General features: G+C 37.7%; 1 protein-coding gene across 1 annotated transcript in view; it reads left to right on the forward strand.

The window, feature by feature from the left end:
* The first annotated feature begins 4,141 nt into the window (after nucleotides 1–4,141).
* Nucleotides 4,142–13,637, forward strand: part of LOC117986869 (phospholipase B1, membrane-associated-like) — a 28,871-nt gene continuing 19,375 nt past the window's right edge. Inside the window, exon 1 of the mRNA XM_034973790.2 lies at nucleotides 4,142–4,320. Coding sequence (XP_034829681.1) covers nucleotides 4,240–4,320 — 81 coding nt within the window. The 5' untranslated portion in view covers nucleotides 4,142–4,239. The remainder of the gene's footprint in view (nucleotides 4,321–13,637) is intronic.

Genomic DNA, 13,637 nt, shown 5'->3' on the forward strand with positions numbered 1-13,637 from the left:
AGCATAATCAGGCGGCACTTACCTCGTTTTAATGACATTTTTAACTAACATACAAGTACAATACTTAATTGCTATTCGGCACTAGGTTATTGGCCATTGTTCATAGTTCAAAGCCTTTTGGTTATTATAAAAGAAAGCGTGAGCAAATAAGCTGTATTATAGAACTTTTAGGGTTCCATACCTCAAAAGGAAAAAAGAAACCCTTATAGGACCACTTCCTTGTTCGTCAAAACAACTTTTTCTCTAGAACGCGTGGAAGAACATAGTACAAGTTGAAAATTACATATTTAGGTCTGCGGTCCCTTGGAGCTTAGAAATCGAGCTTTTAAGTCAACGTTAAAAAAAACACGGCCAATTATATTGCTTCATATTTTGACATTTTTTTTTTTGAATTTTTTTTTTTAAAGAGCAACTGTTGAGTTTTTGCCAACGCTTCTCAGTAGAATCTGCTCCAATCCGGTGGTGGTCAGTGTCTTTTTTTTTAAATTCAGATTCAGGTTAGCCCTTGACTGCAATCTCACCTGGTGGTAAGTGACGATGCAGTCTAAGATGGTAGCGGGCTAACCTGGAACGGGTATGGCAGTTTTTAATAAGCCCATGCCCCTTTGGTTTCTACACGGCATCGTACCGGAACGCTAAATCGCTTAGCGGTACGGCTTTGCCGGTAGGGTGGTAACTAGCCGCGGCCGAAGCCTTCCACCAGGCCAGACCAGAAATTTAGAAATTATAAAATTCCAAATCCCTGCCAGGAATCGAACCCGGGACCTCCCACTAATAAGACCACAGCGCTTACCACTGCGCCAGGGAGGTCGTCTTAAGTGAGTCTTCAAATGTCCTAAGTCCTAGGGTACTTCCCGTTGATCTAGATTCTAGAACATGAATGACAAGACGCAAGGCACAGGTAAATTTCAGTCAAGGGCTTCTATCTGAATAAATTAAATTTTTAATAAATTAAATTTAATGAAATTTGAAAAAAAAAATTAAAACACCCGAAAAACGTTAATTAACTATCATGTTTTTTTTATTGTTATTGAAAAAAAATGGAATGATGCCAAGAATTCTCTTCGTGATTCTCTTCTTTTGAGACTGAGGAGGAGGAGCGGGGACCCTGAGACACAGGTTTATTAAACTTACTTCAGGGTTCCCGACACTAAATTGTAAACCGACATAGTTGTTATAAATAAATTTTCATTTCATTTCATTTCTCTTGCCAAAGGAGCATTGCTCACTTAAAAAAAAAAGATTCCAACGAATTGAGAACCTCCTTTTTGAAGTCGGTTAAAAATACGATCGTTCCGGCGTTCCGTGACAGAAGAGAGTCCGTGGATTCCTTTATCAACCTCTTTTCCACACTGAGACCTAGAGCCACACGAAAACTTTTGTTATCTAAAACGTTGATTAATTTGTAGTTATCACATTAAAAATATAGCAAAAAAAAAGTTGTAATAGCCTAGGGGATGTCCGCTTTCTAATCGAAGGTCGGGGGTTCGATCCCGGGCACGCACCTCTAACTTTTCGGAGTTATGTGTGTTTTAATTAATTAAATATCACTTGTTTTGACGGTGAAGGAAAACATCGTGAGGAAACCTGCATGCCTGAGAGTTCTCCATAATGTTCTCAAAGGTGTGTGAAGTCTACCAATCCGCACATGGCCAGCGTGGTAGACTATGGCCAAAACCCTTCTCACTCTGAGATGAGACCCGTGCTCTGTAGTGAGCCGGCGATGGGTTGATCGTGATGATAACATTAACAATATAATTAGGTACAAACTTACATAATTTGCATTAGAAGATAATTTAAGCAACAAAATTATTACACGTATCCTTGCAAGGTACGGAACCCTCGGTGCGCGAGTCCGACTCGCACTTGGCCGGTGTTTATTCTATTTATATAAACTCTTCTAACGTAATGTTTGCACATGTGTTTATAACCGGTTGCGTCGTCTCCGAAACCTACTCGTAATGTGCTCACTAAAAAATTGAAATTCTTAGATAATACCTAATGTTCTCCTAACCGAAATTCGGCCACGGCAGCCGATCTCAACGAAGACCTGAGAGCTATAGAGCGTACTTTGACTATGCGAACTTTACTTTCGAGCTAAGATATTCAAATGTCATGTCAAAGATAATCAGCCAGTCAGTCAGTCAGCTTTTCCTTTTATATACTTGGGTTTTTAATAATCCTGTGTGTCCTCTTTGATTTTCCGAGATAAAAAGTAGCCTATGTACTTCCTCAGGATATAAGAAAGAAAGAAAAGAAAGAAAATACGTTTATTTACATAACTGTGCCACACATCACATCTTAAAACTAAGAGCTAGTTTCGGCGTTTCTTCCATCTGAGAACAAGCAAAAGAAGCGCCGAAACAAGCTGTCAAGTGTGGCACAACCTGAAAAAGGGTCCCAGCTTAGCATTATGCTGTATGCCTAGTTGCGCAAGAACATACAGCGCTGATTTTCAGCTGGTACCCTGAACCCTATAAGCTACCTCTGTAACCATCAGAATTGGTTGAACTGTTCGGCTGTGAAAAGCTGACAGACAGACAGACACATTCCCGCATTCATAACATTATAGTATAGTATGGAAAAGTATGGATATAGATTAATGATTATTCATTGAGTATTGGATTGGTGCCATCATGTCTACCGAGCATCGAATTCACACAAACAGGAGGTATGTAATGGAGATTTCGAAAGTTAAATCCGGTACATTATAATAGAAATATTATTACATCGTGTTCGACGGATTTAGCGGAGGGTCAACTGACAACACGACCAGTCGGTCAACCGGCTGATTGATTAGGTGTGGGTGTCGCTAATTAGCACGACAGTCTTGAGACAAGTCGCTGGAGAAAATGTTGATTTACGGCCGAAATTAATAATAATCAATTCTATCTGTAACCTCTCGATAGAAAGAAAAAAAGAAAAACGTTTATGTTCGAAAGATTTGCTTTGCTTTGAAAAACTGTTAAAAACCCACTGTTTATTAAGCTTTTACACTGATCACGAGCAATTTACTCTTGTCCGGTTCCATTCCGTATTAAAGGTTCCGTTCTCGTTCTCTGAAGTTAAGTATTCATCAGACATTCACCTTCGCCAAATTTATAGGACTACCTCTGAAGTAATATGACCTGCCAAATAAATAAAGATTAGGGACCAAAATAAATTCATTTATTTTTCATTTTGAAGGTCACTGACTGACTGACATAATATCTACGCACAGCTCTAACCACAGTATCTAGAAACTTAAAACTGTTTGACCTAAGACACCCAAATAAAGCCTTGGTTAGTTAGTTTTAGTTTAGTATATAATATAGAAATCCTGTCTTCGATAATTATTTAAAATATAAACTATTTATTTATTAATTGGCAGATTAATCGCGTCGCAAGAAAAAAAACAAGTAAGTACAGTCGAATTAACAACCTCCGAGACAAGAAAAAGCTTTGCAACAAAAAGTCTCAAGTGTGTGATGTTATGAGATCTTGTATCTCGCTAACCAAATCAAAACGTGGGGATAGTCGCAAAAGGTCGTGATAGCGTGTGATACGTCGCTGTTGACTTGTTGGGCAACACTGCGCGCGCCGCGCACCCGCGCGCGTGCGTCGCATTTTCCCGCCAAGCGCGATACGCGCACACGCGTCCTGGATTCCAATTTCGAACGTTTAAAAAAAGTGGTTTAAAAAAGGTTGAATTTTTTTCAAGTACAGATAGGAAAAGTTTGGTGATTTTTTTTTCTTTTCTGGTTTACTTTTATAGAAAAAGTTTGTGGTGATTCAAATTTTTTTACGTAGCAGTCGTAACTTTGAATAACGGTTTTTTATTTTGAAAACACTGAAAAAATTTGGTGATATTAATAATGATATAAAATGTTTTTATACTCCTAGTTCTTAACTTTACAACAAAAACTTTTAAAAAATCTGTTTTTTTTTGGGTTAAAAGTTACGCAATAAGTTTATGGTTTTCATAAGTTTTTTTATACATGGAATAATATTGAAAGTTTTGTGTACGCACCTACGTATATAAAAAAAAGCATAGGTATTATAAAGTGTTCCTTTTCTTTACTAGTTTGAAAAATTACCCAGGGGCTTTCGAGATAAAATAAAGAAGTTTTTCATTTGGTTAAAACAGCTTTTCTAAGACAGTTTTGAAGAGAATATGTATTGGATGTCGATCGGTTTTGTTGCCGCTGCGTCAGGAGCGGCGCGGTAGGTCGTGCTGTGCTGTGTCGTGATGGTGCCAGCATGTGGACGCTCGGACTGCTGCTGCTGCTGCTGAGTGAGGCGCTCGCCCGCAACGGCAGCTTTGTGGCCTTCAACAATGTGGTGAGTTCCCGTCAAACATAATCTCATAGCAGTGATAGACCAGGAAGGAAAAAGAAGAAGGTAGGAGAGATGAACACGACAAGTCAATCGAATTCCCGACCTCCTAAATTCCGGTTCAGGGTCCATGCAAAAAATCACGATGCTCCGTTGCTCCGTTGCGACGTGATTGAAGGACAAACCAACAGACCAACAAACGAACACACTTTCGCATTTACAATAATATGGGTAGTGATGAGTAATATTCCCCATTCCTCTCCGAATATAAGCGAAAAGCTTAAATGCTGGGAGTATGTAGACAATATTAAAAAAAAGATTCCGACGAATTGAGAACCTCCTCCTTTTAGTAAAGTCGGTTAAAAGTGCTTTGAGCATTGAACATTAAGCTATTGAAGCTTAACTTACCTACGCAAAGAGGCGACGTAGACGACAGGGCGACGGAAGCTTCTGTAAGCTCTTTACGTACTGCAACTAAAATACAGCAATTCCTGCGGGAAAATATTTTTATGTTACAAAATTCAAAAATATTCGTCGTTTACGCATTGTGACGTCATTATTCACTTTCCGTATAAAAACCGGCCAAGTGCGAGTCAGGCTCGCGCAATGAGGGTTCCGCAATACAGTCGTATTTTTTCGACATTTTGCAGGATAATTCAAAAACTATGATACATAAAAATAAATAAAAGTCTGTTTTAGAATGCACAGATGAAGACCTTTTATATGATACCCCACTTGATATAGTTATCTTACTTAGAAAATTGAAAATACTAATTATTAGTTCATGACCACAATTTAATTTTTTAACTACAAATTCACGGTTTTCAGATTTTTCCCCAAATGCCAGCTATAAGATCTACCTACCTGCCAAATTTCGTGATTCTAGGTCAACGGGAAGTACCCTGTAGGTTTCTTGAGTGACAGACAGACAGACAACAAAGTGATCCTATAAGGGTCCCGTTTCTCCTTTTGAGGTACGGAACCCTAAAAATCATGTTTTTTTTAAAAATTGTCTCTTTAATAGTGAATCCTAGCCCCATAAACTACTACTATACAAAAAATCATATCATTTCGTTGCTACAGTCAAAGACCCTATTATTGTATTTCTTGCTTGAATGCTAATAAAGAAACAAGTCGTAATTAAAACACCGCTGCCTTGCCAAAAAACGAACTAAAAAGGGAAAATTTCACATTTGAAAATGGCGCCATACAGCCGCCATAGATAGTTAAACTTCTTTCTAAAAAGCTATAGCCCGTGTCATTCGCAATGATGTAAGGATTCTCGATACGGGCGATATCCCATACCTACATCCAATTACTATTTACTTTGACTACATATTTATCAATTTTTTCGCATAAAAAAATATTTTCCAGCAACAATAACTCTATTTTTATGTTTGAAAAATATTTGGCGTTTAGGCATGGTGTCGTCATTAGGAATTCGCTTTCCGTCAAAAATAAATAAAAATCAAGATTTTTTTAAATTAACTCTTTAATATTGCTTCTAGTCTGGCCCCATAAACTACCACTATACAAAAAATCACATCATTTTATTAATACAGTCCAAGACCCTATTATTAACCGACTTCAAAAAAGGAGGAGGTTCTCAATTCGTCTGTATGTTTTTTTTTTATTAAGATGTTAACAATGTCATGACACCCCGTTAGGGCATTGCATTGCGATATATTTCATTAGTTACATAAATTTACATTACGACTTTCCTTGCGAAAATAATAATTATTGCAAGACGTGCAAGGTACAATTCACACATTAACGAAATGTAAATCATACAGAAGTTTATATAACTGATTAATTTGCAAAGAAAACGCAACCTATTCGGTTTGCGACATAATTGCGCCTTGCATCCATTGATGAAGGACCGTACGCGGTGAACTTTTGAATTGATATTCAAGGACGGTATTCTTACTGCATTGTTCTACTTGCATACAGCATATACCTGCTATATAATACGCATTATATAATATACGTATAGAGAAATTCGTGCATGCATTATATTTATTGGCTTCCTTATATTTTTATCGATATTTTATGTTTAACGTTCACAAATTACGTCCATATCAAGTTATATTTAGCAAGGGTAAAATTTCTACATAGTATAAAATAAAGTCGCTTCCCGCTGTCTGTATGTATGTATGAACGCGAAGATCTTTAAAACTAAGCAGCGGATTTTAATGCGGTTTTCACCAGTAGATAGAGTGATTCAAGAGGAAGGTTTATAGGTACAGTTTAATTCTCAAAAAATTAGAGATCCCTAAAGAAATTGAAATAATGTGAATTTGGTCAGAAAAAATCATCTCATTTGAGTTTCCGAGGCAATGACACCTCAATGACACCACAATAATTATTATTAGTATCTACATTGCACCCATGCGAAGCGGGGGCGGGTCGCTAGTATTGTATAAGTACAAGAACCAAAAAATTAAAAGTTCTGTATTGAATTTTTTTGTTTTTTTTACTTCCGGCATGCGTCTAATTAAAGTCGATTTAACTCGGATTGATGCAAGCTGTTAGCTGAGGGCTCAAATATATTCATGTCTGTTGATCCGCCTCCATGCACATTTTGGGCTAAATATACTAAGTATGGGGTGGTATGGGCACGATAAAAGCTGTGATAATAAAAAAACCGGTCAAGTGCGAGTCAGACTCGCGCACCGAGGGTTCCGTATTACAGTCGTATTTTTTCGACATTTTGCACGATAAATCAAAAACTAATAAGCATAAAAATAAATAAAAATCTGTTTTAGAATGTACAGGTAAAGCCCTTTCATACGATACCCTACTTGATATAATTAGTAATCTTACTTTGAAAGTTGAAAGTTCAAGAACACAATGTAATTTTTTTTGTGATGTAACCACAAATTCACGGTTTTCTGATTTAGTAATTTACTTATACTACTTAGTTGTTGACAGACAGACAGACCGACAATGGAACCCTTATGGGTTCCATTTTTCCTTTTGAGGTACGGAACCCTAAACACCGTAGAAACCTGCGATTTTGGGAAAGTCAAAACCATACCTAATGGGTCTCAGCCTTATCTAGCCATATCGATAGGTAGATTGAAAACCAACGAACAATAACTTCGAAATACCAAAAGGTTATATAACTGTGTATCTAAATAAAGTAGCGCATAATTTAGTGATTTTGAGGTCATTCACTTTAAATTAATAATATTCTCGTTTGTTATTCTTGAGAGATTTAAGGCTGAGGAAAACAGAATGCGTCATGGCAGCGGCTTCCAGTTTTTTTTTATAATTAACTAGCTTATGCTCGCGACTTCGTCCGCGTGGACTACACAAACTTCAAACCCCTATTTCACCCCCTTAGGGATTGAATTTTCGAAAATCCTTTCTTAGCGGTTGCCTACGTCATAATAGCTATCTGCATGCCAAATTTCAGCCCGATCCGTCCAGTAGTTTGAGCTGTGCGTTGATAGATCAGTCAGTCAGTCAGTCACCTTTTCCTTTTATATATATATATATAGATTATTAATAATTTCATTCATTCATTCAAATAGATTAGCGCTTGGCTGCAATCAGAACTGCTGGCAAGTGATGATACAGCCTAAGATGGAGCGCGCTTGCGTAGAAGATGCTTATTCTCTCTTGACTCCAAATTGTACAAGCCATAAAACACTTCGAATTCTTTTATTGATTTCCAGTCTGCGGTTTTTTATGCTTGCTATTATAGCCCTTTCCCACTATTAAGCTGTTGTCACTTGTCATATTGCTACAATCTCAATTATTGTTATGATTGCATAAATTTATGATATTTTTGCAGCAGCTCTGTGGATTTCAGCCAATAGTAAGAGAGTGGCAGCCAATTAGAGGTGATTTCAATCGTCACACTATAGCTGTTAATTTACAGTTCCTTGTGTCTGTGTAAATTCTTGCCTAGTAGAAGTTGCCGCGTGTTGTGTTTGTTTCAAGCTTTAATCCTGCCCGGGTGAAGGAAGGAAACGCTGATCGTTTCATAAGCAAGAGGTTAGAGGCAGTGGATGTGCTTTTGCGGTGTTTTGTATAAGCTGTTACGCTACTACCATAGTTTAGTCATCGTACAGTTGGGAAATATCCCTAGATTGTGTGAAAATATTGGATTATCATAATAATTAATATTACTTTTTTTCAAAGTAAGATGTAATTTAAAAAAAAAAAACTACACAACTGCCCTGCCGACATACAGACTAAAAAGTAAAATTTTTAACATTTGAAAATGATTTTGATGATGATGAAATTTGAAAAAACCTAAGTTCACGTGTACGAAGTCGCGGGCGTCATCTAGTTTTTTATAAAAAAAACCGGCCAAGTGCGAGTCAGGCTCGCGCAATGAGGGTTCCGTACTACAGTCGTATTTTTTCGACATTTTTCACGATAATTCAAAAACTATGATGCATAAAAATAAATAAAAATCTGTTTTAGAATGTACAGGTGAAGACCTTTCATATGATACCCCACTTGATATAGTCACTCACTTCGAAAGTTGGAAATACTAATTATTAGTTCATGACCACAATTTTTTTTTTTTGTGTGATATAACCCTAAATTCACGGTTTTCAGATTTTTCTCCAAATGTCAGCTATAAGATCTAATACCTACCTGCCAAATTTCATGATTCCAGGTCAACGGGAAGTACCCTGTAGGTTTCTTGATAGACAGACTGACAGACAATAAAGTGATCCTATAAGGGTTCCGTTTTTGCTTTTGAGGTACGGAACCCTAAAAAGATCCCACAAACTTAGTTTTGTGGAATGTGCCGCAAGTAGCTGGGTTTATTAGTTTCTGAACTGTATGATGGCTAAACCGTGGTTACAACATCATTAAAACTTTACTGAACGCGCGTTGCTGTGGTGAAACGGTGAAATAATAGAACAAATTACTTGTTTGTGCCAAGTTGTGTCATGACTTCCTAAAAAGGCATGTTTTGTAGTACTCTAGACTCTAAGTCGTGTTTTTACAATAATTAAGTTACTAAGTAGGTACATAATATGAATAAATAGTGATCCACCCTGGCTTCGCACGGGTAGTTTATTATAATTCTCGTAGGGATCCCTAATTTTTTTGAAAATAAAATATAGCCTATATGACTCAAAAATAATGTAGCATTCTACTGGTGAAAGGATTTTCAAAACAGATTCAGTAGTTCCAGAGATTACTTCTTACAAACTTTACCTGTTATAAATATTAGTACTTATAGATTGTATCCAGACATTTCGATATAATCTATTTATTCAATATCGCAATGATAGAATTTTAAATCCATGTTATATTTATTGAGCCCATGTGGTGAACAGTGGTATATAATATTGTCTAATATTTAACTGTATTTTCGTACTATCTTATCTTCTCTATTAATATTATAAAAATGAATCGCTGAATGTGTTGCTGATCCCAAATCTCGAGAAAAGCTGAACCGATTTCGCTAATTCTATTTTCATAATATTCCTTGAAGTACGGGGATGGTTCTTACGGAGAGAAAAACCTGAAAAAGAGTCGACTGTTAGGCGGTACGAAGTTCGCCGGGGCAGGTTTTTTTTTTGTTAGTTTGCTGACTACAAATTTAGCGCATCGTTCATCCGTTTGAATTGAATAACATTGTTGTTGGAACTTGCGTGACGGTTTCGTTCAAAGGGGTACCCAAAATCTACAGGTAAATGTAGCATAATGAATATCTACGATTTTGAATCTTAAAATCAGTCGTAAAACTGACTAAATAGGACTATGATAAATAAAACCAATCCAGATCAAAATAAACTGTATTTGAGCAATACCCTGTTGCCACAGTGCAACAACCAAAAATTATTTTCCTTAACTGTGGTTTTACCTACTGCATTAGTCACACACAATCTTGGCACATAATATTTATTCTGTGGTCTGAGCCAGTGAGATAGCCATCGCGTTTCAAAACGCAATACCTAATTATAATTAAATATTAATACACCATCCAACCATCACCTTTCGATAACCTTGACTGCACTTACTTACACTTACTCAACTCACTGTTGGTCAATATAGTTCGAAATGATTTCATGTGGTAAAGAAGGACATCCTGTGTCACAAGCCTACCTTAGTGTGACATATGGGGAAACCCAAAAAGACATCAAGGTTGGACAAACATTGCCTAACTTATATGTCCATAAAATGCTATCAATGTGACCATGTTATTAGACCATTATGCCTTCGAACAGTGCGTTTTGCCAGTGATGTCATATCCGTCTGATCCGGATCCTAGACATGGTCGCTACTCGCTATCTATGAGCCTCATAAGGAAGTTCAGAGTCACTCAGCGGGAGATGAATTGGAGTTTCTCTACGTACCTACTCAGATCAGAAATCAGGAGATCCGTAGGAGAACCAGCTGCGCGATAGCGGTAGGGCGATTGTCTAAAACCTGCATCAATCATTATTACAATCTCAATTGTTCTGCTGTATAGCTGTCATTCTCCCGTGGCTCTACCGCGGTTTTTTGACAGCTACAATGTCACGATCGCAATCATCTCTGATTGGTTAACGCTCGCTCACTATTGGCCACAATGCATTGTTGCAACAAGAATCGCACAAATTCAGCCAATCATAAAAATTGAGATTGTAATAACGATTGATGCAGGTTTTACGAAATCGCCCTACTGAGTATCCGACATAGCTCAGCGGGATACGGAGCTGAAGGGCAATGTGCGTTGTACAGGACAAATAGTTTGAAAAGCGGATAGACGTTGTGGTCCCAAAATGCTGTAGTGGTGACCTCGCACTGGAAAGCGCACCATTGAAAAACACCACACTAGGACAGCCGTAGGACAGACTTCACACGAGTCGTAGGGAGCCGCTGAATGGTGGCGGCGCGAGATCGTGGCGTGTGGAAGTCCCCACAAGAGACCTATGCTCAACAGTGGACGTCTATCAAAATTCAAATAATTTATTCAAAATAGGTATAATAAATTACTCTTTTTGATTGTCAGTTGTTGGATTTGTAAGATATTGGTGATAATTATTACGCAAACTTAAAACTAAAGCTACGAGGCTTCCGAACGCGCCCAGCTAGGTGATTCGCTAACTCAGTGTCTAACACAGAATGATAGCCACCGAGGTTGGGTGGTTCTACATTGCTGCTTCACTGGGTGGTAGTAAAACATATTTTTTTCGTAGAAAACCTTCAACGGATTAAAAAATGAGCTCTGTGGCTATCGTTCAGTGTTAGACACTGAGTTAGAGAATCACCCCACAGGTCTGATGAGGAGAGCCCACAACAAACTCTATCACATGATAAATATGCAGACTCAGAGCGCTAATTACTTATTCAACTGACGATTTGTCAATATTACCTAAGTAAGTAGTTCGAAATGATTTTATTTGGCTAAGGAAGGACATCCTGTGCCACAAGCCTAATTTGTGTGTCATTTGGTGAAAACCCAAAAAGATCTCAAGGTTGAACTAACATTGCCTTACTAACATCCATAAAATATTACCTACTATATAATATATAAATAGTGCGAAATAGTGTTTGTCTTCTGTCGAAAGGCACGGATGTAGTTTGAATCCCGGAGTGGGATACATAGAGGTATAACTTCGTCTTAACCACTGGGCTATCATGGCCATCGGGTTCGTGAGCGAGCCGATCCTGCTCGGAGGCAGAGACATCAGGGCGGCGTTGATCAAAGTCCTGATCCGTCTATCCCGTAATAATAATAATAGTCCGTGGCGCTAGGACTTAAAGGTCGCGAGTGGCTGGACATTCTCCAGGATGAGTCCAACGGGTATAGCGCTAGAGAGAGTTTAGAGTTCCCGGAGCCTCTCAATAACGCGGAGGGCCACCGAGGGGGTTTTAGTGCATAAAAAATCCCACATAACCCGATTAGCTATCTTAAGAAGATTTCCCCTCGAAAAAAAAGGCTATCATGGCCAAACCTACGTATGAGGGATGATTTATGCTAGACCGTGCCGGGCTCGAGCCGTGCCACGTCCGAGGCACATGCGATGCGCGGACGATCCACGGATTGCAATTTTGTATGAAGAAACGTATTCACAGACGGCTCGGATGACTAGGACACGGCACGGTCTGATGTGACCTCACACATATTCACAATCTGGTGCCTCGGACGCGGCACGGCTCGGGCCTGGCACGGTCTAGCATAAATCATCCCTTACACTACCTGAAATATAATATTAACTAGATTATGCTCGCGACTTCGTCCGCGTTGATTATACAAATTCGAATCCCTATTTTACTCTCTTAGGTATTGAATTTTTAAAAATCCTTTCTTAGCGGATGTCTACGTCATAATAGCTATCTGCATGCCAAATTTCAGCCCGATCCGTCCAATAGTTTGAGTTGTGCGTTGATAGATCAGTCAGTCAGTCACCTTTTCCTTTTATATATTTAGATTCAATTTTAATCATTGGTATAGATAAGTACATAGTACCTATACATACCTACTCAACCCTTTACCCTCAACTAGCGTTAAATAAAAAATATAAGATTAGTGATTAGTTAAACTAACTACTTACCTAAATTTTGTACTTATGATAGAATATTAGAAATAGTGCTTTAAATGTAAAAAATATGTTTACAAGTGATAACCGATGTACTAAGGTTAGCATAACAAATTTTTATCCTATTGTTGGTGTATTTATGGTGTAAATAGAACGTTAAAATATGAAGCTGGTAAGTTTGAAAGGGCGTCTTAGCCTGCCAAACTATGTTTAATTATATTTTATGTGTTTATCCTAGGTTAATAGGACATAAACTATGTATATATTTGTTAATTATTAATAAAGACATTTTTTCAAACAAACAAAAACAAAAACAAAACCTACTCAACCAGAGCGGCAAAATGTGCTAATTATACTAATTATATTAACATTAGAAATAATAATCCATTATGTTTTTTGTATCCAATAAATAATCGGAATAATCAAATAGATAATAATTATCGAATTAATCATCGAATAGCAACGAGGGCGTCCGTCCGGCCCGTAAGGCCGACATATTTGTACATAGTGCTAATAATGCGTAACGAACTCATATAAAAACTAACAACAAATACAAAGTAGTAAAGTACCACACAAAAACTGACTTGTCTCTGATAGTTTACAAGCCGTAACGATTAGGTTCATGTGCTTTACGGGTTTTTTCCGTTAACTATATAGGTATTTATGACAGGGTTGCCGTCTAAAAGTATTTGGAAACCAGGAAAAAGTTCTAAAAGAGTTGGAAAAAATGGAATACTTCGGAGTCGGTGCCTATGAGGTGATGTGGAGTCACAAAAAATATTAAGAGTAGACTGTTCGTGCGTCTAATTGGCACCGGCTCCA

The sequence above is a fragment of the Maniola hyperantus genome, chromosome 12 (assembly GCF_902806685.2).
Source record: "Maniola hyperantus chromosome 12, iAphHyp1.2, whole genome shotgun sequence".
NCBI lineage: Eukaryota > Metazoa > Arthropoda > Insecta > Lepidoptera > Nymphalidae > Maniola > Maniola hyperantus.